At 50.9% G+C, this 27,993-nt stretch overlaps 8 protein-coding genes across 8 annotated transcripts; 5 read left to right on the forward strand and 3 right to left on the reverse strand.

The window, feature by feature from the left end:
- Window positions 1-1,426: 1,426 nt before the first annotated feature.
- On the forward strand, window positions 1,427-2,816 carry STEHIDRAFT_98575 (uncharacterized protein; the record flags this gene model as incomplete). Its single annotated transcript, XM_007304992.1, has 2 exons — window positions 1,427-1,803; window positions 1,894-2,816. The coding sequence occupies exons 1-2, from the start codon at window positions 1,623-1,625 to the stop codon at window positions 2,814-2,816; spliced, it is 1,104 nt and encodes a 367-aa protein (XP_007305054.1). The 5' UTR covers window positions 1,427-1,622.
- Window positions 2,817-3,029: 213 nt separating this feature from the next.
- STEHIDRAFT_157703 (carotenoid ester lipase precursor) lies at window positions 3,030-5,916 on the reverse strand (the record flags this gene model as incomplete). Its single annotated transcript, XM_007304993.1, has 17 exons — window positions 3,030-3,181; window positions 3,258-3,369; window positions 3,449-3,486; window positions 3,589-3,839; window positions 3,919-3,952; window positions 4,023-4,040; window positions 4,120-4,225; window positions 4,292-4,559; window positions 4,659-4,728; window positions 4,808-4,873; window positions 4,940-4,947; window positions 5,023-5,097; window positions 5,161-5,188; window positions 5,246-5,258; window positions 5,321-5,385; window positions 5,441-5,652; window positions 5,789-5,916. The coding sequence occupies 17 exons, from the start codon at window positions 5,914-5,916 to the stop codon at window positions 3,030-3,032; spliced, it is 1,644 nt and encodes a 547-aa protein (XP_007305055.1).
- Window positions 5,917-7,973: 2,057 nt separating this feature from the next.
- On the reverse strand, window positions 7,974-8,585 carry STEHIDRAFT_157704 (uncharacterized protein; the record flags this gene model as incomplete). Its single annotated transcript, XM_007304994.1, has 1 exon — window positions 7,974-8,585. One exon carries the CDS (start codon window positions 8,583-8,585, stop codon window positions 7,974-7,976), a length of 612 nt encoding a protein of 203 aa, XP_007305056.1.
- Window positions 8,586-11,011: 2,426 nt separating this feature from the next.
- STEHIDRAFT_147661 (glycoside hydrolase) lies at window positions 11,012-15,123 on the reverse strand. The gene is made up of 16 exons (XM_007304995.1): window positions 14,827-15,123; window positions 14,336-14,765; window positions 14,126-14,260; window positions 14,027-14,061; window positions 13,900-13,968; window positions 13,685-13,811; window positions 13,425-13,517; window positions 13,095-13,217; window positions 12,764-12,947; window positions 12,470-12,576; window positions 12,337-12,403; window positions 11,905-12,261; window positions 11,723-11,813; window positions 11,585-11,650; window positions 11,278-11,471; window positions 11,012-11,203 (listed from the first exon to the last, which is right to left on the reverse strand). The coding sequence occupies exons 1-16, from the start codon at window positions 15,082-15,084 to the stop codon at window positions 11,188-11,190; spliced, it is 2,352 nt and encodes a 783-aa protein (XP_007305057.1). The 5' UTR covers window positions 15,085-15,123; the 3' UTR covers window positions 11,012-11,187.
- Window positions 15,124-16,466: 1,343 nt separating this feature from the next.
- STEHIDRAFT_122155 (uncharacterized protein) lies at window positions 16,467-17,454 on the forward strand (the record flags this gene model as incomplete). Its single annotated transcript, XM_007304996.1, has 3 exons — window positions 16,467-16,781; window positions 16,872-17,054; window positions 17,154-17,454. Coding segments are annotated over exons 1-3 (590 nt in total), but the record flags the coding sequence as incomplete, so codon positions are not given.
- Window positions 17,455-19,528: 2,074 nt separating this feature from the next.
- STEHIDRAFT_169150 (uncharacterized protein) lies at window positions 19,529-21,428 on the forward strand (the record flags this gene model as incomplete). The annotated part of the gene is made up of 3 exons (XM_007304997.1): window positions 19,529-20,036; window positions 20,127-20,309; window positions 20,406-21,428. The coding sequence occupies 3 exons, from the start codon at window positions 19,529-19,531 to the stop codon at window positions 21,284-21,286; spliced, it is 1,572 nt and encodes a 523-aa protein (XP_007305059.1). The 3' UTR covers window positions 21,287-21,428.
- A 1,503-nt stretch (window positions 21,429-22,931) lies between these two features.
- On the forward strand, window positions 22,932-25,452 carry STEHIDRAFT_169151 (carotenoid ester lipase precursor; the record flags this gene model as incomplete). Its single annotated transcript, XM_007304998.1, has 15 exons — window positions 22,932-23,128; window positions 23,205-23,401; window positions 23,462-23,526; window positions 23,583-23,595; window positions 23,657-23,684; window positions 23,738-23,812; window positions 23,889-23,896; window positions 23,958-24,023; window positions 24,076-24,145; window positions 24,212-24,485; window positions 24,539-24,644; window positions 24,702-24,753; window positions 24,807-25,057; window positions 25,112-25,149; window positions 25,210-25,452. The coding sequence occupies 15 exons, from the start codon at window positions 22,932-22,934 to the stop codon at window positions 25,450-25,452; spliced, it is 1,683 nt and encodes a 560-aa protein (XP_007305060.1).
- Window positions 25,453-26,260: 808 nt separating this feature from the next.
- On the forward strand, window positions 26,261-27,521 carry STEHIDRAFT_111719 (uncharacterized protein; the record flags this gene model as incomplete). The annotated part of the gene is made up of 6 exons (XM_007304999.1): window positions 26,261-26,386; window positions 26,455-26,638; window positions 26,747-26,879; window positions 26,925-27,040; window positions 27,106-27,302; window positions 27,363-27,521. The coding sequence occupies 6 exons, from the start codon at window positions 26,261-26,263 to the stop codon at window positions 27,519-27,521; spliced, it is 915 nt and encodes a 304-aa protein (XP_007305061.1).
- Between the last annotated feature and the right edge of the window lie 472 nt (window positions 27,522-27,993).

Genomic DNA, 27,993 nt, shown 5'->3' on the forward strand with positions numbered 1-27,993 from the left:
GACTGTCCTTCCTCTGGTACCCTCAACATCAGTGCACACCCCGCGAAGGTTGCGTACGTCAAGCTGCCACGCAGTCCGCGCAGGTTGCCCACCCAGATCCTCGGAGATGTTGTATAATCTCCCAAGCATGGACTTTGGCGATGATCCCAAATTGATGTCTCGTCCCCTCATCACTCCTTTGTCATCATCTTCTTTCTCGGTTCTTCACGGTGGTTCTACTGTTACTTTTCAGTATGGGGTACGTTGAAATTTTTTACACCCCCCATTTCCCTTCTCAGTGAAATATTACTGATTCTGTCTTGTTCTCGTCATTTATACAGGATGGTAACTCCGATAGTCGCTGGCTTACTCGTTCGACCTCAACCTCGACCACCACCTCCAACGGAAACCACCGCCGTGGAGTCGGCTCGCCCGAATCCATCTCCAGCAACAATACCATCACCCGAAGCACGTCAAACTCCACCCTCTACCCGCCATCTACCTACGTACCACGCCACATTCCACAATCTACGACATCATATCCCTCGCCCTCGCTCCCTCAATTGCCGGCCTTCGTCAACGCAAAGATATCAAGTTTTGCTTCGAATTTCGATCTACGGAGGGCGGCGAGTCAGATGAAAGATCTACCGTCCGTTCCCGATATGTTGCAGGCTCCGCCGAAGGGCCCGGGTGACAGAATGGGACAAGAGGCGACGAGTATGAGCAGAGAGAGCTCGAGGTCAAGCGAGACAGAATGCTCCGACTTGGAGGAAGAAATGCATGTGCATACGTTCAAGCTTCAGGAGCAGGAAGAGCATTTTAGTCCCATCCTCCTTACTCCACGTCTTGGTCCAGGTCCAGGTCCGAAACTTACTGGTCCTCAGCCGTCCGCTGCTTCTTGGTTCTTCAAGAACACCGATACCCACGACCCATTCACCAACATCGTGGATGCTCTCAACGCACGCCCCACGAACTCACGCATCGACACAGATACCAGTCTTCCCTCCCAGATGCCTACGCCAAACTTTTCCCGTTGTCCCTCCCAGTCCCGAACGACTTCGAACGACGTCCGCTCGCATGCCAACGCCTTTTCGAGGCTGTATACTACCTTCGGCTCCCTTGCACATTCGAACTCGAAGAAGCAAATGTTCGTACCGAGAGACGTGGGGCTACCCTCCGGAGAGTTCATCGCTGGCAGTGCGATGTCGAGAGAGACCTCGGTCGCTTCTTCCAATGCGGACTCCAACTCCAACACTGGCGCTAATCTCACTCCCACGCGTACCGCTTCCGATATCAGCTCGAGGTCGAGTTCGGAAGACGGGCAGACTACCATACGACCCTCGAACTCGAGGGTTCAGACTGGCGAATCGGACTCAACGCTAAAGGGCATCGCTCCAGCCGACAAGTTCACGGATAAGTGGGTCCGTCCACGGTCAACTCGACGGATGGCCGCCTCCGCATCGTCGGGTTCAGTCTCATCTCGCGGACACTGGCTTTCTCGAAACTCGACGTCGAAGTCATCTGCATCGCGGTATTCACTGCTCTCCGGCGCTGGTGCCGATAGCCTCTCGTACTCACAATCTCACAAGGGCCACAATGGTGCTGCGTCCAATGTATTCGGCGCGAATGCTGCTGGAGCTGGTATGACCATGCTTGGGGTATGGGAGATGAAGGATCTGCTCACTGAGGAAAGTGGGTTGGGACTGGATCTGGATGTGAGAGGGTCGTGGACGATTCATAAATGGTGTTTGTTCTTGAGTGTGTTATCGGTGTTGGCGTTGGGGATCGCCGGTGTTGTGGGCTGTGTGTTAACGTGGTTTGCTGGTACGTTCTCATTCCTGCTACTCTTTCTACTACCTCAATATCCCTTCTTTCTGATCGTTGATCGTTTGCCTCGCTTTTCTGCACATCTAGCTTACCCATTGGCCCCACCCCTTATAATAACGGACGTCGCCGCCCTGACACTCCTGACTCTTTCGAGCTGTCTGCTCCTCCTCGCATCTCTCTTCGGCCTCTCCGGTACCCTGCTCAATTCTCGCCAGATTCTCGCACTCTACACCCTGCTCCTCATTCCCGCATTCATCTCCTGGACCTCCATCGGCTACCTCACCTACAAGAAATCCACATTCAAGCTCGACAGAAAATTGAGCGAGGCCTGGTTCGGCGTATACGGTGACCCAGGCCGAGTCCTCTTGCAGAGCGCGCTGGAGTGTTGTGGATGGGTCAACGCGGACCATGGTGCGGTTTTCTCGCCCGGTGGAGGTGTTAGTGCAGGAGGGATGTGTTGGCCGCGGACGGTCCTTCCCGGATGCGAGGGTCCGCTCATCCGATTCGAGAGGGAGGTGCTCGGGACCATCTACGGCGTCGTATTCTCGGTCGTTCCGCTCTTGTTGATCAGTATCTGTGTGGCGTTGTTGTGTTCGAATCACGTCACACAGAGGTTCGGGAAGGGCATCATGCCGCGGAAATATAGGCTGAGCGTGAAGGACCTGGAGGTTCTGTGGCGAGAGAGGGAGGCAAAGGCTGCGGATGAGGCGAGGAAAACGAAGGAAAGGAAGGAGGCGTTAGAAGAGTTGAGAGAATTGGGTGGGGGCGAGGGTTTGGGTTTGAGCGAGAGTACGATGACGTTGGCGTCGACTATCTCGAGAGCTTCGCGGGTGGGAGAGGAGTTCGCCGCTGAGATGCAGGCCATGAATGAGATGGGATTGAGCGTGCCGAAGAATGTGTCGCGGGGGACGTCGACTGGGTTGGGTGTAGGGAGGTTCAGGAATGGTGACGAGGGTGCGGACAGACAGTCTCAGGGTACAAGAAGAAGAGTTTCTGCAAGGCGTGGGTAGTGGTATCGTCAATTACTATTATACATCACAATGTTTGGAAGTCTGGGCGTGTCTATTCGCATGATAACGCGCTGAACATACTCCCCTGGTGAAAATGCGCCACTGTGGCGGAGACTCGGACTGGAAATTTCAATCACATTGATTATTGATATCATGATCATTGAGGCCCAAAAGCGATACATATGCACACATGCAAACGTGGTTACCTCGTACTCAGATCGGGTGCATCAAGCTTAACTCTGTCATGAACGTCATTGCGTCACTCCTATACGTGTCATCGCTCAAAGCCCTCGGGATGAGACCGTCGAGGAAGGTCATCATCGTCGGTGTAGAGTTACTGTATTGGGGCCAGTTGAGGAGACCGCCTGTCACATGTTTCATGCAATAGACACAAACAGAGTCAGAGAAGAGTCGTCAGCGCGAACCATAGCTCAGACTTACCAGTGGCGACGCCGGCAGAGTTTGTGTTTGGGTCCAGAGAGTTGACGAAGTTGACGAGGTAGGTGGCCATATCTCCTCCACCGTAGACGTTAAGGATGTCGGAGGCATGGAACTTTATGATTAATTATGAGTATAGGCAGTCAGTCAAGTAAGTGTCAGGACAAACAAGGTGAAAGGTGAAGAATACTCACCGAGCCAAGAACGGGTATCGCTTTGTTTCTCTTACTCACTACGGTTATATCGTGTCATAATATCACGTATTACCAGACAATCAACCATGAGTACTCGGTCTGTTTCGAAAGCGTCGAATATGAAGCGAAAAACAGCTTACAAAACGACCACTGATCGCTCTTTCCGCTCATCTGTCCCTGGAAGAACCTCCTCGGCGCTTGGAATACCAAATCACCTTGCATTGCCGCCAGTCTCTTGAACTCCGGTGTGATAGCGTTGAAGACACTCGTGTCGAAAGGAGAGCCATCGGAGGCGTCGGATGGGTACAGCGAGAGGAGTTGGGAGATTTCGGAGGAGGTGCCGGTGGGGAGATAGATCTCGGAGACATAAGTTGTGACTTCCGCATCGGTGCTGCCGAAGCAACAATGTCGAAGATTATCAAATTAAAATATGCATGACTTGAAGAATTAAAAGGGCTGTGACGACATACGTAACATTGAGATTGGATAGACTGAAGAGTGTTCCTTCATTCAAATACGCAATCAGCGGTCTTACTTTGAGACTTACTGATCAACCACAACGTACATAACGTACCTTCATCATCACAATCGCCTACACGGACCAAAGTACAGATCGTGGTCGTCACAATGCTGCAAATAAGCACATCCATAGACATAGTGGAAGCACGTACCATTAACAAAGGGTATATTCGCTACGCTGCCCTGGAGCACCAACTGCTGTGGTAAATCTTCCAGAAAGACCCCATCTGCCCTTGGTAGCCACGCCAGAGACAAACTCTGTAATCAAACTCTACACTTTAGTTACAGTTCATTTGTGGTAGATCGGAGTATGATTCGATCCACCTGATATGAAAAAATGGAAGGACTCTGGTTGACTGCGTCCAGTAAAGTCTGATACTCCACTCCCCTCAGGCACTCCAACGTGTCAGAACTTCCACTGCAACCAGTCCTCTCGACGAGATCGTCGTAATATGGTTGACCGCCTGTGATATCACCTACGGGGATAGGGGAGCCCGATTCCATGAAGGCGCCGCGGAAGAGACCTTCTGTGTCCCCGCCGTTTGTTAGCATGTGTAGTGCAATGGAGATAGCTCCAGCGGATTCGCCCCAGCTATACGAAAGTAGAGAACACGGAGTAGGAAGAAAGAAGATCAACATCTCCATATAGGTGCAGAAGCAATATTGATGGTAGGGAAGTAGTCGAACGAACATTGTGACTTTGGTAGGATCGCCCCCGAAGGTGCTAATATACTTTTGTACCCAGCGGAGTGCCTCACGTTCTGGTGTAGTATATGATATATTCAGCAACTCGGGCGAGGAAGCGTCATGGCATGTGGAGCATAGTAGAGAAGCTCTTACGATCTTGCAAGCCCAAGTTGCCAACTCCAGCGTCTTTCACTTCCTGACTGGCCAAGAACCCGAAAGCTGGTGATCAGTTCGTAGCTTCAGTCGAACAGTAAAACTGATATCAAATACTCGAGCTCCACTCACCGGAGACACTGCGTGTTGCGTCAAACAAGGAAAAGCAACGAATGCATATAGGCAGTGCACCCAAGGCAACGAGAGTTGCTTACCGGTATGCCATGCTCACGTAGACTACCGGCTCGCCGAGGTCAATGGAACGTTGAACGATACTTGTCCCGTCATACCTGAGTCAATAATTGTCAGTAACGTACTCCAGATGATTTGTTCCAACGCGGCAAATGGCGTACATAGATGGTCCGCCGAGTTCAAAGCCACCTGTACAGAGGCGGTCTTCAGTCATGATATGATAGATTCTACAGTGATGGAACTGACCTCCGAAGATCCACTACATGATAAAGCCGTGATCAGAACCTAAGATTGCACCATACATAGGGAAGTTGTGCTCACCACAGCGACAGGCAGCGCAGAATCATTTGCTGCACTAGACGGCTTGACTACATTGATGTACAAGCCTGATCGTAGGATTAGTCTCTCAGTACCAAGCCCCATACCTGTTCCACTCGAAACAATATTTGGGAAAATACTCGCAATCTTCGCTATCCGGGAAAACGACCCCATAAACCGTGTTCAATAAAGCGTCGACTGCTTCCTGAGCCAGAACATCAGATATAGGCAGGGTCAAGTCCTGCTGAGGGCATGAGGGCGCCATAGCAGTGGCATCAAAGGTGCCAGTATAGGCATCGACGCTTTGAGGAAGTCGGAAGCGTAGGTCGCCTGTTCTACAATACGTAACATTAAGAGCATGAGCTGCAGCAAGCAATCAACGGAGCGAGAATTAGGGGAGCATGGGCGGTTAAGATATCTGATCTGCATTTGCAGGATGAGGGTGGCAAATGGGAGGCAAAGTAGGCTTACGGAGGTTGGGCAAATGGTATGCCAAGGAACTTATCAATCGTGCCTGTGGTCGTTCCGGTGAAAGTCCCATCATCGAGCTTAATGGTAGGGTTGGCTCTTTTCGATGTCGGTATGGCCTCGACTGACATCGTGGAGAACCAGAGAAGTGACAGGCATAGAGACAGAAGAGTAAGCAGAGCGGTCGGGCGTCGTGACATCGTGTTTCACGAACAAGACGACGGTCTTGACAGGACAAAGGAAGTGCTGCGCGACGAGAGCAGAGAACAGACACACGTCGTTCCACCCGCGCTTTCCTCCAAAACGCGCTGCAAGACTATATAGTGCTCCACCGAGGGGGATCAGCGTTGAAAACACGAGGATAGTGGACCAGCCAAGGGGACGTGCGCATATTCGCAACTCACACACCGGCAAAAATCAAGACGGATTTGAGGCCGAGTTGTAAGCGATTGTTCATCAACCTGAAGAAAAACTAGGAACGGAATTCAAAGGTGCGAGGTCCCAAAGGTCTTCGGAATCACAAGCAAGATGATACAAGGTCATGAGAGTGGACACGAGAGCTCAAAAGAAAGAAGGCCATGTGAAGCACAAAGGTCACTAGCGTACACAGGAGTCGAGGAAGTAAATGATGTCCCCCACTTTTGCCTAGTAAGTCGTGTGAGCAAGTCAACAGGTACAGGCTGATACGAGCTGCGCGGAAATATTACGGGGTGACTTGTCGTCCTCAGATTGAACTGTGAGAGAGGGGGCAGCTTCGACAGAACGGCATTCGTTCCTGCGTAACATGAATGAAAGCAATGTGGCCCATAGAAGCAGGCGGATACGGAGGTATCTAAGTGAAATGATGAGAACCAAACTACCGCGGACTATTCGGGATCGTCGATGAGTGATGTCAGTGCTTGACAGTCAATCGATGCGCTTTTTGTCCAACACGGAGACCTAGAGTTTGGCTCTTCCAAACACAGGATTACCAGAAAGTTATGAACCTCTCCTAACCTCTCCCAGCTCTCTTGGAAGAAACCTGACAGGGAAGGACAGTCTTTGTGTGCATAAATGGAACCGAAACAGACAAACACGATTGAAGCGCAGACTAGCGAAGGTCATGTGCCTTGCTTGACATGAAGGCCGAGTGATGGACCAAGACGGTACCGAGCCAACTTGGCTTCAGCTGATTCGCTCCCATTCTTCGTTCAAGAACGTTTTGAACGTTATCGCACAACCAAATTAAACACCCTGTTCAGCAACAGGACCACCTATAAGTTATTACCTTGTGAGGGCCAATCGACGCAGCAGGACTCGCCGTGATATCCAACGAGAGGAGAGGGAATTCGACGCAGAGGTTATATCTCCGAGTCTCCAGTCACAGAGATGGGAAGAACTGCAAGAAATACGTACATCTTTCGTCTCCAAAGCGACTGTCTGTATAGCGCATGGCATTGGTCTAATACCTTTCCCGCAACTAGGAAAGAATAAGGAAAGATAGGAACGTTCTTACCTACGGTTTGTCTACAGCTGGCCATCCATCGTCCATCCGACTACGTATCCTCCTCATCCAGCGATGCTCCAATTCTCTCAGCGTAATCTTGAGCACTATCTCATATGCAGTTCTTCCTTCATCACCCGTCTCCACTGCAGTTGTCGATTCCGACGTACTATTCGCCTTCGAATGGAGTGACCCCACCATCTAGACTTCTGTAGAATATGGACTAAGTACCATCACCCGGACCTCCAGGATTGGGCCAGAATATGGACAGTGCTGGATTTAGCTCTGGGGGCCCCTACTTACCTGATCATAGACAGAAGAGATGAGTGACGCTGATGTAGAGGTTCGGGCATGATCGGAAAAGCATATTCACTGTTTGTGCTTGTTTTGATCAGAAGCCATCGAAACGCCTGAGTCGCAAGCAAAGACATAGTGGCCACAAAATTCAATATACAAAGGAGCTATGTAAACAAATTCCGCCATAAATACAGAGAAGATCATGGCCCCCCGGGTTCAGTGTGCTTGTCGAATCAATACACCAGCGCACACACGATGTCCAGGTACCCAAACTCTCTTGCTTCTTCCTTCGTGAGCGCCACCCAACTGAACTTCCCTCCTTCCTTCTCTTTTTTCATCTCGCCCCGCAAGTCTTCTTTTCCACCTCACACCGCGGGACAAAAACATGTCCATATTCCACCCTAGTCTTCAGTTTCTCCAACCACAAATCATGCCTCGACCGTGGCCCCTCCCACCTTCATCTGGACCTTTGCTCAACGCCTCAACAAGCTGGCGATCATCGGTTAGATGGTGAGATACCATGAGTGTCAAGTCTGTATCGACAGCAGGCAGAAGATAGAAGACAGGGATGGCACCGACGAAACATTGACGTTGTAAGGGGGAGAGGCTGGCGAGACATTTTGCCCTGTGGTCGGGTATCCCATCAAGGAATGATTGGAACTCTTTGTCAATGCCTTCAGTTATTTGGTTGCCTCCAATATATGGCATCCCTGGCCTGATGTAGAACTTCAAACTTGTCCTGGGCCGTATCTCTGCTGCCTCTACACGAAACAATTTCGCAGGATCTCCATCATGGTCACCCCTGTGAGCTAACTGAAAGGAGAGATAGTGTGCGTCAAAGTCAAAGCCATTGACGGTATCGTCGGGTCGTGTATGACAGATCGCAGAGTAGGAAGCCTGGTAGAGGGACAGCTCGTGCATGTCGAACCAGGATGCGAAGGATTGAAGGGCGTCGTTGGTTTCTTTCGTCCGCGTCTTCTCTGCTGTACGTCGGCAGACCGATCTTGGAGATAGGGTCATTGTGAGGGCAAAAGAAAGCAGTGATGCAAGGTGGACATATCGGTTTGCAAAGCTTATATGAGTATTTGTGGCAGGGAATATAACACGGACGTACTTCTGCGCAGGCCAGTCCTTAACCTGACAATCCTTGCTGCAGTAAGCAACGATCCTAAAACGTCCGCATGCCTTGAGTTTGGTTTGTGGCTTCATGTGGTATACTCGTTTGTAACACCCTAGACACAGGGTCCTATCGGCCAACAAAGGAAGCGATTGTCTGGTTTCGGATGGGCCGCCTCCGACGCCATCTACCTGACGGTCAATGGTAGGTTCTTCTGGATTAGTGGGATCGCCTTTCCCTGCAGAACTCATGGTCGACGCTGTGGGCAGTCGTGATAATGATGTGCTGAAAATTGTTGGAGGTCAGCTCAGGCATTTGGATGTCCGGGGAGCCGATAAACAGGACTGCATTTGCAGCATCAACTGGGACGGACCGAGTGCTTTCAACATTACGGCCGTCTCGAACCTGACGTTCGATGCACTCCGCACTGCTACTCTCCGCTTCTCGCAGTAACGATGATTGAGAAGATATTGACTCACCTGGGTCCGTCTGCGATCTGGGTAACGGGAAATTAGGTGGTGATCTCGCACAACCAGGAGGACGAGAGGTGATGGAAGTTCGATACAAAGAAACAACTAGGAAACTTGCCGGAAATATGGAACAATTGAATCCCCCAAACTCGGCATCGGCCGGTGCCATTACGAAGTACACCACGCCACAACGTGCCACATCGCACATAAAATGAGGTTGATGGACATGCATGATGTAGAGTGAATGAAAAACTAATGAAAATGTTTCTGAAGGCTGACAGGTTTGACGACAGTAAGTACCAGCAAAAAAAGACCTCAGGCGAGTTTTAGATCTCTCACCGTCAATAGCTCAACCCAGACACGATATGTTCATATCCGTGTCTTCTACGTTCCTCGCTCATCAGCAGAATCCAGTGGAATTTCCCTCCCTCCTCCTTCCTCCTCATTTCGCCCAAGCCCGCCTCCAACGTGCTCGACCACGAAGACCTCTCCAGCCTGAAGACATGTCCCAGCTCAACTCTGTTCTTCAACCTTTCCAACCACACTTCGTGTCTCGGCGGCGGCATAGTGCTTCCCAAAACGAATCTGATGAACTCCGGCATGCCGTGCAACAGAACCCGATCGTCGCTGATACGGCAAAGTCCTACAAAATTCAAGCTGTAGCGACCAGGAATGACGACGGAGTAGCAGATGGGGATGATGCCGGAGAAGAATTCGTGCATCGATGGATCGAGATACTCGAGATACTGGGCGGTATGGTGGGGTATGGAGGCGAGTATTGAGTCGCGTACGTCCTTCCATTGCGCATTCTGATCGCTTCCGGTGCGTCTTGAGACTTGGGCCCCTCCCTCGCCTCCATCCTCCTCGCCTTGATCATCTCCGTCACCTTCCAACACGAATGCTTGATCCTGCGAAACAGTTCTGTCCTCACCCTCATAAAATTATTCTTCAGTGTCGTCGAAGTTCTCGACCTCAAACATCCACTCTCGAGGCCTGATCTTCCCCGCCTCCACGCGAAACATCTTCGCCGGGTTCCCGTCATGGTCGTCTCTCGCAGAGATTCGGTAGCGAGAGAGCTTACTTATGAACAGACCAATCGCTGACTTGGCATTGCCTACTACAATAGGCCACCTTCTTACATCGTGTGCAAATCTTGAGTTTGGCGTTTAGCCCTAGATCACTTGCGTCTTGAAAGCATCTAGCGCAGGTGAGATTACGCTTTTCTCCGCCTAATGTGGATTGTCTTGGGAACGAAAAATCTGAGGGTGAATCGGCCGGCGATACATCGCCTGCTGTAGATTCGGGGATAGCAGTGGGCAGAGTTGGAGGTCAGGCGTTAGGTGAGCTCATAGCTGGAAGTGCAGTGAGGAGAAGTGTACTGTATAAACGCTAAGAGATAAGTGTGTCAGTGCTCTTTCAGGTAGTTGATATCCTGCGAGAAGAACCGCGATGGTAGGCACTGTTTAGCCTAACGAGTACACTGTGGACATATACATTGCTCATCATAGAAAGAGACCGAAGAACACAGGTAGAACGTCAAGATATTCACGGTGAGTGGGCAGGTAGCTTATCTCGAGGTGTAGGCTCTGATCCCAGGTGCGAATCCAGGTCCATGAGACGCATCAAGAGCCTAAACGGGTCGGAAATTTTCACTCACCGGTGTGGCTATAAGAATCCTAAAACACCAAAGGTAAAGTGCAGAAACGTCGCAGAAGCAAGCAGGTCGAACGAGTCGTCAGCAAGACCAAAGATAGGAGCCCTCGGCGGACTTTGACAAGACATCCGTCTTTCGGCCTATGCCGAAGGATCCAGGTTGCGCCACACTGGGTACAGTGGGCCACATCTGCCTCCACGTCCCTGCCACGCATCTCCTCCGCTACACGAAAAGAGTAGAAACCGCAGTTAATTCATAAAATTACATAGTCACCAGAGAAGATGCCCGGACAACTTTTCATCATCAGGTTCAGAGGCAGAGATCTGCCTCTGCAGCTGCCAGGTCCATGCTTTTCTTCTTCCGACCCGCCCTCCTCATGTCTCACACCGGACTTGCGCTATACAAATGCATACATCGGACTATATCAGCAAAATCACCCTATAAAGATGACGAAAAAGGATGGTCACGAACCTCACAAACCCAGACAAACTCCCCGTGACCGTAGCCGTCGCCGTCGCCGACCCAGTAGAAGTAGTAGTGCTCGACGAATTTGACGAAACACCAGTCAGTTCGACAAGAGGATCCGGACATGTCGGAGCGGTGAGTACGTGGCCGAAATTCGAGGCTGCCCAGAGGACGACACCGTTCGTCCAGCCAAAGCCGGCCTGTTGTGCATATGCGTGGAGGTGAGGATGGATTGGTGTGTGCAGGTGAGGGGGAAGGGGTAGGCAGGAGGGATTAGAGCCGAAGTCTATGGGTAAAGAAATGGAAGGCGTACCTGGACGGTATACTCCCCTCCCGTCCCTCCGATATCGATATCTGACCTCGAGAACTTCTCGAACATCTGTATCCAATGAGCGAACCGACCTCATAGGTTTTTTGCCCGGGGAAATGCAAGACATGATGGCGAACGTACGTTTCCAGTGTTATTGATGCTCCCACTGATATTCAACGCCGCGTCGGAGAGACGAGGGAGTAAGCCTGGGAGGGAACCACCGGTCGAGTACCTATGTCAACGGTAACACGATTATTAGTTCTGTGCCGCGTTAGAAGCACACAATGACAACACAAACGAGAAAGAAAAAGATAGAAACTCACCAACTACAAAACGCACTCCCAACATACCGATTCGCCACCTCCCTCACCAACATATCTCTCCACCCCTCTCCTCCCGCAGCACTCCCACCATTCAACACCGTACTTCCATTCCCTCCACCAAGCAGATTAATATCCGCCCCCGGCCCCACCTTCGTCGCGTTCACCCCCGAGCTAAGTGGCGCGATCGGCTGGCCCGGCAATTCGTCCTCTGCAATACTGAGCTGGCCGGACGGGATGAGAGCGTAGGAGGATGCGTTGGTTGGCGGTGTGGGGAGGGGAGATGTTGTGAGATTTGAGGGGAGGGAGAGGAGGGCTTGGATTGCGATGTACTGGTGGGGTGGCCAGGCGTTGTCGTCCCTTTATGTGCAGGAGGAGTCGTTAGCATGAGAGTGAGGAAGCGAGAGAGGGAGGGGGGGAAAAGGGGGGACGTACCACTGCAGCCCACTCTCTATGAACGTGACAGGTAGCGTTCCGTTATACCTCTGCATCACCATATTGACTATCAAGAAAAATCAGCTTCTTCGCCGTTCAAGATGATGGGCATAGGCGGGGGAAGAAGACCCACCGCTCGCAAACGCGCCAAACGCATTAGTCTCGTTCGTCAAGATCTCATCAGGCACGATACCCACCCAAAACGGATAGAACGTCGCCATCGAGAAAATATCGTTCCGCCTGTTCAGCGCACCACACCAAAAACAACCACATCAACAAAGTTCTTGGTCGCGGTAAAATGTAGGCAGGAGGTAGAAGGACGGAAGGAGGCAAAAGGTGGGAAGGAGGCAAAAGGTGGGAAGGAGGCAAAAGGTGGAAGGAGATAAAAGGTGGGAAGGAGGCAAAAGGTAGGAGGGAGAGCACGTACGCGTCGCTCGTCAGATTATAGTCATAAAAGGCCAACTTCTCCGCATCCCAGAATAAGTCCAAAATGCCCGCTTTGATCGTTTCCGCGATCTCGAGATGCTGCGTCGCGAGCGTCGTCGCCGTTTCGTTTGAACTTGAAGGGTCGGAGATGGTGTAGAGCGAGGCGAGGAGGGCGTTGGCGTTGTCTGTTCGTGCAAATGCGATTAGATACTTCGTTCTCAGTTATCAGAGACAAGATGATAAAGGCAGAAAATGAAGGCGTGGGGAGGGTCCCGATGTAGAGGCATGGGAAGGAACAGAAGAAAGAGAGAGGGGAATGAGAGTTAACGCACATAGCAAACTATTCAAATCCACCGGGATCGTATTCTTCACATTCAAGCTCCTCAGCGCCGGGATCGTGTTATTACTCCCGCCCGCGAGCGGCTGCGACACGAAGCGAGTCGAGTAGTCCCATCCTATTTTCCCCACACCAATATCGTAGACCAGCAGGTTTTCAGAACCATTGGGTGGTCAAGAAGAGAACCATTTTGCGGTTAGCGGGGTCCCCGGTGGACAGGAAGGAGGGGGGAAGAGAAGGAGGGAGAGAAGGAGAGAAGGAGGGAGGGAGAGAGGGAGGGAGGGAGAGAACACCGACGGACAACAGAGGGCATGAGAAAACGTACCAGTCTCCGCACCGCTGGCTAGCTCAGAATACAATTCCGCTCGTTCCGTCTCGTTCAGCGCAGGCAGCGTCGGGTCGTTCGCCGTCTCGTAATCTAACGTTTCGTGTCGTCCAACAACCGACCATCAGCACACATTCGAGGAAAGGTACAATGAAATATGGTATTTCTTTATGAAGAAAAGGGGGAATGATCGTGGTGGCGGGTGACCATTGTGGCGAACAATGAAAGTGGAAATCCAAACTTAAAGCTGCGAAACGCACCAGTAAGATACGACTCCGGCCTCGGCGCAGAGTTCGTGACCGCATACCGAGCCATGTCGTACGTCTGGTTCGTGTATGAGCTCCGTACTTCGATCGTGCGGTTGTTTCGCCACCAGGAGAGTTCGTTCTGTGGACGATCGGGGTGGGTTAGCGTTAGAGGAGAGATGGACAATGGAGGAAAGAGGAAAGGGGGAGATGTGGAGGGATTGGCGTACCTCGGCGAGAGGAAGAGCGCGGGTGAGGATGGAGGTGTCGTTCGTTGTGGTCACGTAGTTGTAGAGCATCTGAGATTGTGTGTTATAACCCCATATAAAGAATGCAAAATCATGGATGTGGACATACGTGGATGAAAAGAGGTGGTTGAGACCGGTTGAGATCTGATAGACGTCAGTAAGTTCGGAAAATCGCTTGCTGATAACAGGGGAGAAAAGAAAGACTGACAATAGATACGACCTCCGTTGGGTATGAAACCAAGCGTCTCGATTTCGTCCATGAAGTTCTGAAGTGTCGAGTTCACAATGTCGTACAACTCCGACTTCAGCAGACCCTCAACGATCCAGAAACTATCCCAATAATCTGTCCACAAGATAAATGAGAACCACAACCACACCTCGTATCCAACCACTCGAATACGGAGGGGAAAAAACTCACATTGCTCCCTGAACCGTCCCCCCGGAATCACAAACGTATGATTCAACGGAATCAACGAACTCTCACACCTCTCGCTCGTCCCCTCCTCACAAACCGCACTCTCATTCGTCGACCTGATCAAATCCGACCAATACCCATTCACCACGCCCGCCCATGCATTCAGCACCGGGTCCGTCACATTCTGCAAAAACGCAGGAGTGGAATTGGATGACGAAGAGCCGAGAACGAGCGCCTCGAGCTCGAGACCCTCACCGCCGAAGTTGGTATCGACGAAGTTGAGGACAGAGCCTTCGGTGGTCGTCCCGTTCGAGTCTGTGGCGTTGATGGAGGCGAAGGCGGTCAGGACGGATTGGGTAGAGTTGAGTGTCGGTTTATCGACGAATGTTTTGGGGTCGGTGTAGAGTTGTGCGAGGTTGACAGTTTGAAGGATCTGTCCTCAACACTGGTTTGGGATGCTTGTACTTGGGCAGAACAAGATAGGGGCGACGTACCTCGCCTGCACAAAAGATCTCGCTCGGGCACCAAGCTTGGTGTGGCGGGAGCGGAACCTGGGAAGGTAATGTGGCGCTCAACGACGCGGTCGGGCTCGCTACCACCGTCGAGACCGACACGGTCGATACACTCGTCACCGTCGCCGTCGCTGATACACTCGTAGAATCAACACCAGCCTGAGGAGCAGTACGGGCCAGATCAACAGAGAAAGCTATAGTCGCCACTACAAGCGAGACCGCTCGAAAATTGGGAGACATTTGTGCCACACTGTCCAGGTGAGCGGGGGACGAGGAGTGGTGGAACAGAGAAAGTCGAGCGCGTCATTGTGATGCGCAATGGAGGGGTATTTGAGGGCGGGAGTTGGCGCTAAGACCCAGGTCAGGTGGCTGCTCGGCATGTGAGACCGCCCGTTGTCTCGCCCTTTTACATACGTACTGTGGACATGTCCTGGGCCTTGGCTTTTCTACAAAGTCAGCGTTGCTCGTCAGCAAGGACTGCAATCGGCGTTGTAACTAATGGTGTTTTGTTTAATGTTTTGGTTCATGGTGCACAATGAGGAGAACGTGGGAACCGAGTTGGAGACGTTGCGGGAGCAAACTGTTGGAAGCTAATGGCCTCCGAATTCAACAAGGACAAACAAAGACGATGTCACCCCTCCACTCCAGGCCAACTCGAGCACAATACGAATTTCCCAGGCAATTCCCAGGAGACGCTGACTACATTTCATGCTTGCTTTCTGTCCACACGGCAGTTTATGATCTTGTTCGTTGACAGACTTGACCTCTTGTTCAGCCCTGAATTTACCTACTGGTAAGCTCGCAGTTTTTTCCTATTGCGAATGCGCCTTGGACTTGTCTTCGGCGGACTTGTTTGACTTCACGATCCGGAAAGTTGGCTGGTGATCGTTCTTGTGCCAGCGCGAGGTAGATATAGTGATCATGAAGAAGGTGAAGACAAGGGATGTACGGTGGACGTAGCTTCCGAATGGCAGTGCTGAACTGGAAGATATTGGAGGAGAGCATACAACGTTAACTCGGCACTAGTCACTGGCCTCCTCGCCCCACCATGCTGTATGTACTGCTTTTCATTCTCGTCAGTTAGGGGTATTCTCAATGACAGTAGTGTTCATGTCTTGACTTCGAGCTTCAAGGTCAACGCTTCAAAGTCGAACATTGCACGAGATCGGGGGGTGCCGGCCGATCAAGGCGACCAGGAAATTTCTACATCGATATCACCGTGGTACTTTCGTTTGTGTGTGTCATCCTGTGCTTCCGCCGAGCTCATCCTGGGATCTGATTCGTTTCCGAGTAATTGTGCTTGTGTTGTTGGTCATTCGGAAGCGACGCCATTCCTGACTCGTCCCCGTCAGTACCTTGTTCACTCCAGATCAAATAGTCGCATCTTCATCTTGGACATCTCAGACCCGCACAACTCAGAAGTGGTACTCAGCTGTTGCACAATGCCAGTCTCCAGATCTACCGTCATCTCCGATCTTCCCTGCGAGATCCTCCAAAAAGTCGCTCTCTGCCTCCCCCGGACAGCAGACGTTTTCCACCTCTCGTTGGCTACTCGATACCTAAAGGCTTCTCTCACTGACCCCGTCCTGTTCAAGCGACGTCTCTCGCTTGCAGAGTGGGATGTAGAGTCGTGGGAAGAGGAGGACAGGGATCGTGTTGAGACTGAGGCGAAATACAGGCGCGCTCGGATCGTTGGATGCGTATCGATCATATCCACTCGAGAGTACAAGAATTATTCGTGGAAGGCTCTTCCTCCAGAGCAATAGCACCGCACGCCTCCCCTATGATCCTCAGCGGCCAGGGATCACACAACGGTCCGAACGAATCTCTTCGCGGTATCGCTGTTGAACAACGCGATGGCACAGCTGAACTTGGTCAGAAGATACTATGGCTGGCCAATGTGGGTCGCCTTCTCCCCGCAGTCATCATGCATCATCGTAAGTCCATCTACTGCCCACAAGCTTCCTGATGGTTACCAGTACGAATGCATTTGCTACCGATCAATATTTTGACAATTTGAACCCCAGGAGAACATAATCTCATCCAATTGACTTCCCCGCTGTTCTCTCCTGCGCGGTCCACGATCATCAGGGCCGTGAACGAGTTTGCTTTCGCGGACAAGCCTGAGCCTCAGTGGCAAGATGAAGCCATTATTCCGGCAGCATTATTGGAGCAGTTGTCCTTCTGTGTGACATTCATGTTCTTCGCTGGTACGTGCCCCTTTTCCTTTCCTCGGCGATTACAATCGTGCCCTGCCAGACAACATACTGACCCGATCATATGTATTACTTCATGATAATGATTCAAAGGTGATGCCTCCTCGTTGATTACTCGACCATCTCATCTGCCGCACAGTACTTCCATCCAATTTTACAATGCTCTATTAGGCTATGGCCATCGACATTCCCAGCGCCGCGGTCCCAGCAACATCGAATACCTTTCTCCGACTTCCGGTGCAGGGGATTATCCCTGTGACCTTCTTTCCAACGACCATCCAAGCTCCATTTTTATCTCCAAGCGATTCTCCGGTGCATTCATCAAGCTTGCATCTTTCCACGCTTATCTTGTACAATTCATCGCCGCCCAAGGCGCATTCTCTCCTAACCTTCTACCTCCGAATTTCGCCCATACCGTCGCACAAGGACCTCTGGTCGATCCTACCCCATGGCTAGCATGGTCTGACCATCACGAGGGCCCATGCGCTCTATCGCAGATATCTGAGCGGCCCTGGCTCGACCTGGGCCACGGTTCGGACAATGGCAAAGGATTCGGCATAGGGCGCATACTCTCTTTCTTGACGAACGATGACTCAGAGTGGGCAGGATACTACGTCTACAGCAACATGAGGCTCGTACGCGCCGATGCACCCATGCATTTCACTTTGCGCGCTACATCCATCGCATTGGCTTCCTCCGACACCTATTATGATGTGTCTGGGTCCTACCCGACACCCCCGCGCATATTGCACTTCGACGGCTCTGGCTCGGACGGTATCGCCGCTTTCACTCTCGTGGGGAGCATAAATCTGAGGACTGGACTGGTCGAGGCTGTGAAGGATTATGCAGGGTTGACGACAAGGTGGAATTGGGCGGGCGTTGTCACTCCGTTTGGGATGGTGGGGAAGTGGGGGGATCGTCACTCGTGGGGAGGATGGTGGTGGATTTGGCCGAGGAAGTGGAGTGAGTGAGAGGGAGCTGACCCTCACGAAAGACATGATGATCGTCAAGGAGAATGGAGCCGTTCAGTAGCGCGATGAAGGAAATATAAGCAGCCAAGTTCGGGCACGCGTCGTTATCTGACGCAAATAATGAACAACTATTCCCGAGCTCCCACGTACAGCCGTGGAAAAATCGTCAGGGTATTTCAGGCTCATACGTATGCGAATCCCAGACTCGGAAGGATATCCAGTCAGTAAGTGGTTCTACTTATTCGAAGCGGCAATATTTGAATTGGGTTCCGTTGACAAAGGAGGAGAGAGGAGGTTTTCGTTTCAGCATGTTGTGTGTGGGTTGATCTATTGAGCGGGTTGAGGTCTCGCTGATTACGTGAATGAAAGGTTGCCATTATTGCGTCTTGTTTATTCTCTATCCCCTCGAAAAAGTTCAAATATACTTAAATCAAACTACACGGACAAATTTCAGGCGAGGATTTGCCCAGTGGAAATAGCATATGCCAGTACCACATGGAAGAAGGGAACACACAGGTGTGGCCCATATGCTTGTGGCGCAACACCCGGCAGGCGCCGCAAGACAACGTTCAAAATCTCCAGTGCGAGCTCTGTTCCTCATCTTTCTTCACACCAACTACGAGCTCGGGTTGATCGCTTCTGTCGCATTTCCTGATTTCACTTCTCATTCGGCCCTGAATTTAGCTCCTGGTAAGCTCGCAACTTGTCCTCATTGTGGATGTGTCTTGGACTTGTCTTCGGCGGACTTGTTGAACTTCACAATCCGGATTGGCTGGTGATTGTTTTTGTGTCATTTGCAGGGGCCCGCAGATAACATCGAGGGATGGGCCCACCGTATGTGATATGAAGTCTCTCCTAACGATCTATAGTGAGGACGAACGATCGTCGATTGTCTTCCTCGCTCGTTGAGTCCGGATTTCTAGACTATCCTGGCGATGATCATGATAGAAATCATGCGAAGATATTTCCCTTCGAAACCGTGAAGTAGTGGTTTATACAACAAATCATATCATGAAGGATGCGAAGACAAAGGGGTTATGGTGGGCGTAGCTTGCGAACAGTGGCGAACAATGGAGAGCATGTGACTCGTCGCTGACCTCCTCACCCCATCATGCAGTATGTGCTGCTTTTCATTCTAGTCAGTTACAGGGATACTTTTAGAGACCGTAGTGCTCATGTCTTGACTTCGAGCTTCAAAGTCGAACATTGCACGAGATCGTGAGGCGCCGGCTGATCAACGCGATCAGGAAATTCCTATCATACATCATCGTGGCACTTCCGCTTTTTGTGCGTGACATGAGGTGCTTGCACCCAGCTCATCCTGGGATCCGATTCGTTTCCGAGTAACGGTGCTTGTGCTGTTGGTCATTCGGAAGCGACGCCATTCCTGACTCGTCCCAGTCACACTCTGAACTAAATACTCGCGCCTTCATCTTTACCACAGTGATTCACGCCTCAGACCCTCACGGCTCAAAAGTGATACTTAGCTGCTGAACGATGCCAGCCTCTATATCTACTGTCATATCTGATCTTGCTTGCGAGATCCTTCAAAAAGTCGCTCTCTGCCTCCCTCGGACAGCAGATGTCTTCCACCTCTCATTCGCTACTCGATACCTGAGGGCCTCTCTCACTGACCCGGTCCTGTTCAAGCGACGCCTCTCGCTTGAAGGGTGGGATGTAAAGTCGTGGGAGGAAGAGGATGGGGATCGTGGTGAGATAGAAGCCACAGGCGAAGGCGAAATACAGACACGCTCGGATCGTTGGATGCGTATCGATCATATACACTCGAGAGTACAAGAACTGTTCACGGAAGGCTCTTCCACCAGTGCAACAGCACCGCACGTTGCTCCTCCAGTTCTCGACGGCCAAGGACCACATAATGATCTGAACCGCCTCATTCGTAGTATCGCTAGTGGACAACATGATGGCACAGCTGAACTTGGTCAGAAGATACACTGGTTGGCCAATGTTGCTCACCTGCTTCCTGCAGTGATCATGCATCATCGTAAGCCTATCTATTTGCCACAAACTTCCTGCTGGTTACCAGTACAGATGCATTTCCTAACGGCCAGTATTTTGACACTTTGTACTGCAGGAGAACATAATCTTTCCCGATTGACTAACCCGCTGTTCTCTCCTGCGTGGTTCACGATCACCAAGGCCGTGAACCAGTTCGCTTTCGCAGACCAGACCGGGCCTCAGTGGCAAGATGAGTCTATAATTCCGGCTGCACTGTTGGAGCAGTTGTCCTTTTGTGTGGCATTGATGTTCTTCGCCAGTGCGTGTCCCTTTTTCTTTTCCTCGGCGATATAATCGCGCCCCGCCCAATATACTGACCTGATCGTCCGTATCACTTCATGATACCGATTTAAAGGTCATACCGACTCGTTGGCTTCCCTCTTCGACCAACCATCCCGTCGGCCGTACAGTACTCCTCTCCAATTTTACACCATTGTATTAAGCAATGAGCGTCGACATTCGCAGCGCCGCGGTCCCAGCGTCGAATACTTCTCTCCAGCTTCTGGTCCAGGAGATCATCGTTCTCAGCTTCTGTCCCACGACGATCCAAGCTCCATTTTCATCTCCAAGCGATTCTCCGGTGCATTCATCAAACTTGCGTTCTTCCACGCTTACCTTGTACAGTTCATCACGGCCCAAGGCGCATCATCTTCTCTGAACATACTGCCTCCGAGCTTCGCCGATACCGTCGCCCAAGGACCTCTGGTCGATCCAACCACATGGCTAGCATGGTCTGACCATCGCAATGGCGCATGTGCGTTATCGCAGACATCTGAGCGGCCCTGGCTCGACCTGGGCGACAGTTCGGAGAATCGCAAAGGGTTCGGCATAGGGCGCATACTCTCTTGCTTAACGAATGAAGACTCGGAGTGGGCAGGATACTACATTTACAACAACATGGGATTCGTACGCGCTGATGCGCCCATGCATTTCACTTTGCGCGCCACATCCACACCATTGGCCCCCTCCGAGACTGACGTGCCTGAGTCTGAACCGACATCCTCGCACATACTGCACTTCGACGGCTCTGGCTCGGACGGCATCGCCGCTTTCACTCTCGTGGGGAGTATAAATCTGAGGACTGGACTGATGGAGGCTGTGAAGGATTACGCGGGATTGACGACGAGGTGGGATTGGGCGGGCGTTGTCACGCCATTTGGGATGGTGGGGAAGTGGGGAAATCCTCACTCGTGGGGAGGATGGTGGTGGATCTGGCCGAGGAAGTGGAGTGAGTGAGTGAGAGGGAGCTGACTGTGAATCTGATGGAAATGATGATCGTGAAGGAGAGTGGGACGTTCGGCAGCAGTTGCGATGAAGGGAATGTAGCAGCCAAGTTCAAGCACGCGTCATTAACTGACACAAATAATGTAGAACTGTTTCTTGACTGTTCCTGATCTCCCATTAACAGCCGTGGAAAGCACGGTAGGGGTATCTCAGGCTCGTAAGCGGACCCAGAAGGGTATCCAGCCCTCCCTTTTCTCCCGCGAGCCAGCGGTTGTAGACTCGTAAACCAGTACCCCGCGCCGAGTCGGCAAAATAGCACGTGAGCTGAACGACTGTCTTCAGATCCGATTCAACCACGCTCGTTCGTGGGAGTGGTTTCGAGTCCACAGCGGTTGTATTCAGAGGCAATAGCTTCGGAATTCAACAAGACCAAACATGTCTGTCGGCAGTCCCCGAGAGCGCTCGAGAAATCGTTTCCGTTTGATTTCCGTCTTTCACTAGCTCCTGCTTCCACCATGGTCTATGCTCCTCTACGCAGACACTCTCTTCCTTGACAATTGCTGATAACATCAGCTCGCATGAGTAGCCTCACAGATAATTGCTTCGTCATACAACTATTCGTGAAGAAAGATGTTACCCTTTCCGATTGCGATGCTTTCGCTGATGAACGGTTCCAGTCTACACGGTCACTGCGTCCATGTAGTGTGTATTTCCTGAACTTGTGATCCCTGTTATCATTACTGATGCAGTCTCAGTCATAATTAGCATCCGAGCAGAGTGACGAGTTGTGATCTCGCGTTTCCTTTTCCCAACTTATGCCTTTTTGCCGTGGAGCTGGAGATCCTTTGCTATAGCATCCGAGGTGCGTTCTTTGGAACGTCTTCTTTGGATATTCGTGGCTGTTGAGTGTCGGGCACATATGAAGTCCGAATGATCCTCGAGCTCTCGCCATGAATTAGCATCTGGACATTTGCATAGCTCTGGACGATGTCCTAAGACCATACAATGAACAAACGTCGCTTCCGATTGATTCAATGCTTTACCCCTGTTTCAGGGCAACATTTCATATCGGTGCGGTCAGCGTGTGAGTGTGTGGATGACTTTGTGTTTGAAACGAATCCCCGCGGTCAGTTCACTCATCCACCATTTATGTGCATGTCTTCACGTCAGGCTTGTCTCGTGAGAGCGCGTGGCCGAAGCCTCCACATCAGCGGACCCACTGCGGACAGTACATTTTACCTCCCAATCCCCGTAACTCGAGTATTGTGGTACTAACTATGTGTCCTCGATTTGAACCACACAAATCGGAAGGCTTATGATGGGACGCTAACCAGCAGGGCCCACAAGCGTGACCGAGCTACGCCACCCGTAGGGCCCCGTTCCCGAAAGAGAAATTGGATGCCTCAAAATGTTACTGAAGAGAGTCCGCGTGAGCTCATGATCAGTACCAACTCCTCGGTCAAGTATTATGCCCATTTCACCCTCATATTTCTCGTTGGAGGATTTTTGCACCCGACGATGACGTTATACGAGTCAATCAATTTGAGCTTACGAGGGGTATATAACACCGCTGGAGCTATGCGACCTTTTGTGCTACCTGTCCCCTCATCTCCTTCTAACGTCCGTTAAGACTTGAAACCTCCCGTACCTCGACACCATGGGGTCTCTCACACGCACCGCGCACGCAGGCTTTGGGCTACTGCTGGCTGCTGCTGCGATCGTCGGTGTTTTTGGTCATAGTGTGCCTCATGCTCGCAGCTCTGGACCTACTGTACAGCTGGACCAGGGGACGTTCTTAGGAAATGCTACAGCGAATGTGACGCAGTTTCTCGGTATACCCTACGCTATCCCTCCGTATGTCCTCGGACTCTCTCATCGAGGTCTCGTCGTTTTCGAGCTGACAGACAAAATGTTGGCCTACCGTTGTCAGTGTTGATACCTTGCGCCTGACGATCCCTCGAGCCAACTTGCCGTATAACGGGACATTCAATGCTACTGCTTTCGGACCTTCATGCCCTCAACAGACCTCTTCGATTCCAGCGACTAGTCTTGCAGTACTGGCTCCTTTCTTGGGCGAACTCTCCGGGTTAACTGGGGGTTCGTCGACGAACGTGCAGAGTGAAGATTGTGAGTGCTCTGATTTACGATGAGGAGCCCATTGTGATGATGGTTTATGTCGTGTTCAAGGTCTCAACCTCGACGTAATCCTCCCCAATGACACACCTTCCGAGGCTAAGCTCCCGGTAGTAGTGGTGGGCGTCTTTATATAATTCGCCTTCAACACTGTCTCATCCTGTCTTCTTCATAGTGGATATATGGTGGTATGATTAATCATCTGCATTTGGTATTTGTTCGTCCGATTTTTGACCATCAACAACATAGGTGGATTTGAGGATGGGGAGCTATTAAAGTACGTACATCTTCTTGTTTGCCTTTATCTCAAGTTTAACACGCGACGGACAGTGATGACGGAGGTGTGATCGTTCAGCGATCCATCGACCTCGGAACACCAGTCATTTATGTAGCAATGAACTACCGGTGCGTCCAAGCTATCTAGGTGTTTCGTCGCGAAGTGCAAGCAAACTGACTTCACCCTACTGAATTCACCCTACAGCCTATCCGGTGAGCGGTATAACTTAAGGTTTCAGTTCAGAGCTTGTGATTGCTGAGATTGTTCCTGTAGCCTTCGGCTTCTTGCCGGGTCAAGAAGTTAAAGAGGCAGGGGTGGGAAATCTCGGTCTACAAGACCGTGAGTGTGTCCCTGACATGTATTTCTCAATTGGTTCATATATTTCCTACAGAGCGACTGGCGCTGCGCTGGGTCCAGAAATACATCGGTGCATTTGGTGGCGACCCCGACCGTGTGATTATGTGAGCTCATCCGTCTTTATTATATGACCATTCCTTCTGATCGTTCCGCCCTCCGACACCCTTAAGATGGGGAGAAAGCGCGGGTGCAATCTCGGTTGCTTCACAAATGATCACAAACGGCGGTGACACGGAAGGCCTCTTCCACGGAGCGATTATGGAGTCGGGTTCACCCACGCCATCCGGCGACATCGCCGACGAAGAGTCTCAGGCCGTGTACGATTCCATCGTGGATGCGACAGGGTGTACGGGTGCGGAAGATACGCTGCAATGTTTGCGGGAGCTTCCCTTTAGCGTGTTGAACGATGCGTCTAACAATACTTTTGGGATTGACTCTTTCTCGGCAAGTTCTACCTTCTGTAAATGAAGCAGTCATTTCTGACCACCTGTTTCTAGTCCTTGAACCTGGCATTCCAGCCTCGTGTAGACGGGATATTCTTCACCGAAGATCCTCAACAGTTGGTCCTTGACGGACAGGTGGCAGATGTTCCATTCATCACCGGTGCGCGGAATGTTAGATCTTATACCCTTTCTGTTGTCTGATGAGCCATCTTTACAGGGGACTGTTCTGACGAGGGAACCTTATTTTCTCTGTCGTCTGTCAATCTCACGTACGTTCTTCTCCCGCCCTCAGTTCACATTTTCTCATAATCTCTACCCGAAGGACGGACGCGGAAGCTGAGGCATACATTCAGTCGACCTACTTTTCCACCCTCTCCCTTGACGACCTCGCATCTGTGTTTCAAGCATACCCATCTGATCCCACCGTAGGGTCTCCTTTCGACACTGGTTCAGCCAACGTCATCACTCCTCAGTTCAAACGTATCGCCGCCATTCAAGGAGACCTTGTGTTCCAGGCGCCTCGTAGGTTCTTTTTGCAGCAACGTTCCGATAAACAGAAGACCTGGGCATTCCGTAAGAAATTGTTCCTCTTGCTATTATCTTATCTCGCTGATGTGTCTCTTTCAGTATCCGATCGTCTCAAAAGCACCCCGCTTCTAGGTTCGGTACGTATCTTGCAGATTCCATATTGAAAAAAAAAATCAACCGCTAATTCCAACCATCAGTTCCACAGCAGCGACCTGCTGAACGCCTATGGCCCAGGCGATCTTACAGACGTCATCGTCAACTTTGCCAACAACCTCGATCCCAACGGTCCGACAATTATCGAATGGCCCAACTATTCAACAGACGCACCAACGCTATTAACGCTATTGGATGGAGCGGTGCCGCAAACCCTGACGAACGATACGTTTCGTGTCGATGGGATGGCGGCTTTGACGAACATCTCCCTGATAGCTCCTATCTAGGTGCGCGGAGATATTGTATGTGTTTGCAGCCTGCTTTTGTTTTTACACGAAAATGGACAATCACTTTGATACCCGAAGTAGGCAGTAGATTTGGCCATATTGGTGATGGGCTGAATATATCCGATAATGAGACTGTTTGAGATCTTCATTTTGAAGGCAACGCTACGAGCTAATGAACGAATGTCCATTGCGGCATCAGAACGCTGGGCCACGGTGGCACCTGCTTCATTGTTGCAAGTCACTCTCTGAGCTCTGAATTCGTCTGGATGCTCCCAGGCGTCACATCCTGATTTGTGGGGTTTTTTTTTGCTGTGATGATCTTCTGACGGCGAACACCCATAACTTGTATCATAGTCGTTCTCGGTGACGGTTCAAACGCTCATGCTGTCTTTCCCCGTGTCAATGCTCAGAGCGGATGGCAATTCTATTGCATGGCAAAGCAAGGAGCCCACAATCGAGTACATGATGCACTTCGTGCCTTCAATTAATTGTACCATAGCCAGAGAGTCACTTACTTATTTTCTACGTACACATTTCTGCTTCACTGGGTGTGGCCCACAGCAAAGATGTGGCGACCGTGGGAAACATTATTCTTCTCCGCGCGTCAACAACGCGTGGTTAACGCGCCTTCCTCACATCCAACTGCGATCCGACAACTCTGTCCAGACTTGGGTTCCTCTTCTGCTCGTGGATCTCGTCGACCGACTCTTTCTAACACAGTCATTTGTCGCGTTTTTTTATCTGCACACATACCCTATTGCTTGACCTTACCGAGCACTGAAACGTTTTTTCACGCGTCATACAAATCATGCCACTTTCACACAAGGGCCTCCGAGTCAAAGTCGTTACTGGAGGTGAAGAACTACCCGTATATAAACAAAGTCTCGAGGATGATAAAATAGTGATGGGATACATTGCTAGCGTTGTTGGGAAGGTAACATAACGGACTTTTGCCCGATGTGAGCACCTGTTGACCTACAGCCGTAACCCATCTCCTTCTAGTCATTCACCGTAGTCATAGATCACGTTGCAGGCGATGATGGCTATAGGTGTGAACTCGCAATAGATGGACAACACGTAGTCTCCCGACTGCTGAGTAGTCGCCGCCCCTCAACCCACGAGAGTGGCGTAAGGACAGGGCCCGCTTCAGAGAGACCGTTCAGATTCTCGGACATCCGTTTTCAAGGTTTGTCTCCTATTTATCTACCTTATTTGACCCAGAAGATCTTACTGTACCCAGAGGATAAGGAGATCATGGACTTGAGTCAGAGACTGCATGATTTTTCGAATATAGGGTTGATTGAGATCAAGTGTTTGCTTGCCGTGGAGGTCAAGCTGAAGAAACCGCAGAATCGCAGGTTCAAGTCGAAGTTCATAACGGAAGACGTGCCTGAAACTAGTAAGAAAGCCGGGTGGCACCGTGTCTCGTAAGTGTCTCCGTACTTCGGTCTTTTATAGGCTGACGGATTCAGTCTTGGAGACGAGACGTCGACGGAAGGGCAGCGCTGGAGCAAGATCGTCAAAAGCAAAATCAAGACCCTAGATAAGAACCCACGTATCGTGTTTCGTATTCGATATCAACCAGCCGGTGCGTTCTGTTATGTGCTCTTACTGTCATTATTTAGCGCTAACACTTGAAATACCTATCATCAGAACTACTGCGAGCGAACGGTATTTTACCTATGACAACGGCAACCTCGTCTGCGAACACAGCAGAAACTGTCGCAGATCAGGGGATGTCTTCTCAAAATCCAACCAATGGAAAACGCACGCGGTGTGCCGAACCTTTGGACCAAACCTCCAAGCGCCTCAAACCGTCGAGCACAAACAATCGTGATCCAGAGCCTGTTGTGAGCTTGTAACGCCTCTGTATGATGGATCTATAATGACGGCTCTTCTTCCATATCCAGCCATCCTCAAGCATCGCTCATACGAGACCAAAAATAAATCCGGACGCTGCTTTGGGCGACGTAGTGGTTAAAAATGAGGCGAACGAAGAATCGGGTGAGACTGAGGACTCCGACGAGGAGCTGCAGGCGTTGCAGGAAGGTTCACTTCCTCTCCCATAAATGCGTTACCTAACCTTTGACTACCCTTTCATGTAGAACTCGCTGCAGCTCATTCAATCTCAGATAGAAAGGAAGAAGAAACGGAAGAATAAGAGCGGCCCGCATGCAAAAATGCGAGTCAAGCCCGAGAGAGCTGCATCTCCCATCGTTGTCGGAGCCGGGAACGGAGAACTCATTGACCTCACTTTGGATTCTGATTAACTACATCTTATCTTATTTTGGCCTTCCATATGTTTTCTTGTATGTTCTCGATTCTGCTTAGCTCACTATGCTCAGTCTAATTCTAGTCGAATGTTGCTTGCACGAGTATACTCGGCGAGATACGGCCACTCTATGTCTTGCTCTATACTTTTTTTATATACCTTCTCCATACTTTATCACTACATATTGGACCAATTCGTTCGCCGGTGCGGTTTCCTCAACCTCCTTGCACTCTATCGTGGGCCACACAGTCAGGATTGCCACACTGCGC

The sequence above is a fragment of the Stereum hirsutum genome, assembly GCF_000264905.1.
Source record: "Stereum hirsutum FP-91666 SS1 unplaced genomic scaffold STEHIscaffold_8, whole genome shotgun sequence".
In the NCBI taxonomy this organism is placed as follows: domain Eukaryota; kingdom Fungi; phylum Basidiomycota; class Agaricomycetes; order Russulales; family Stereaceae; genus Stereum; species Stereum hirsutum.

What these genes read in the sequence shown, in the direction of transcription:
- STEHIDRAFT_147661 (XM_007304995.1), bottom strand. Translation starts at nt 15,084, where the DNA reads ATGTCTCCCAATTTTCGAGCGGTCTCGCTTGTAGTGGCGACTATAGCT. An exon ending in AGATCTTTTGTGCAGGCGAG is followed by an intron (nt 14,766 to 14,826) that starts GTACGTCGCCCC and finishes TGTTGAGGACAG; the next exon opens with ATCCTTCAAACTGTCAACCT. An exon ending in GCATCAATAACACTGGAAAC is followed by an intron (nt 11,651 to 11,722) that starts GTACGTTCGCCA and finishes CATTGGATACAG; the next exon opens with ATGTTCGAGAAGTTCTCGAG.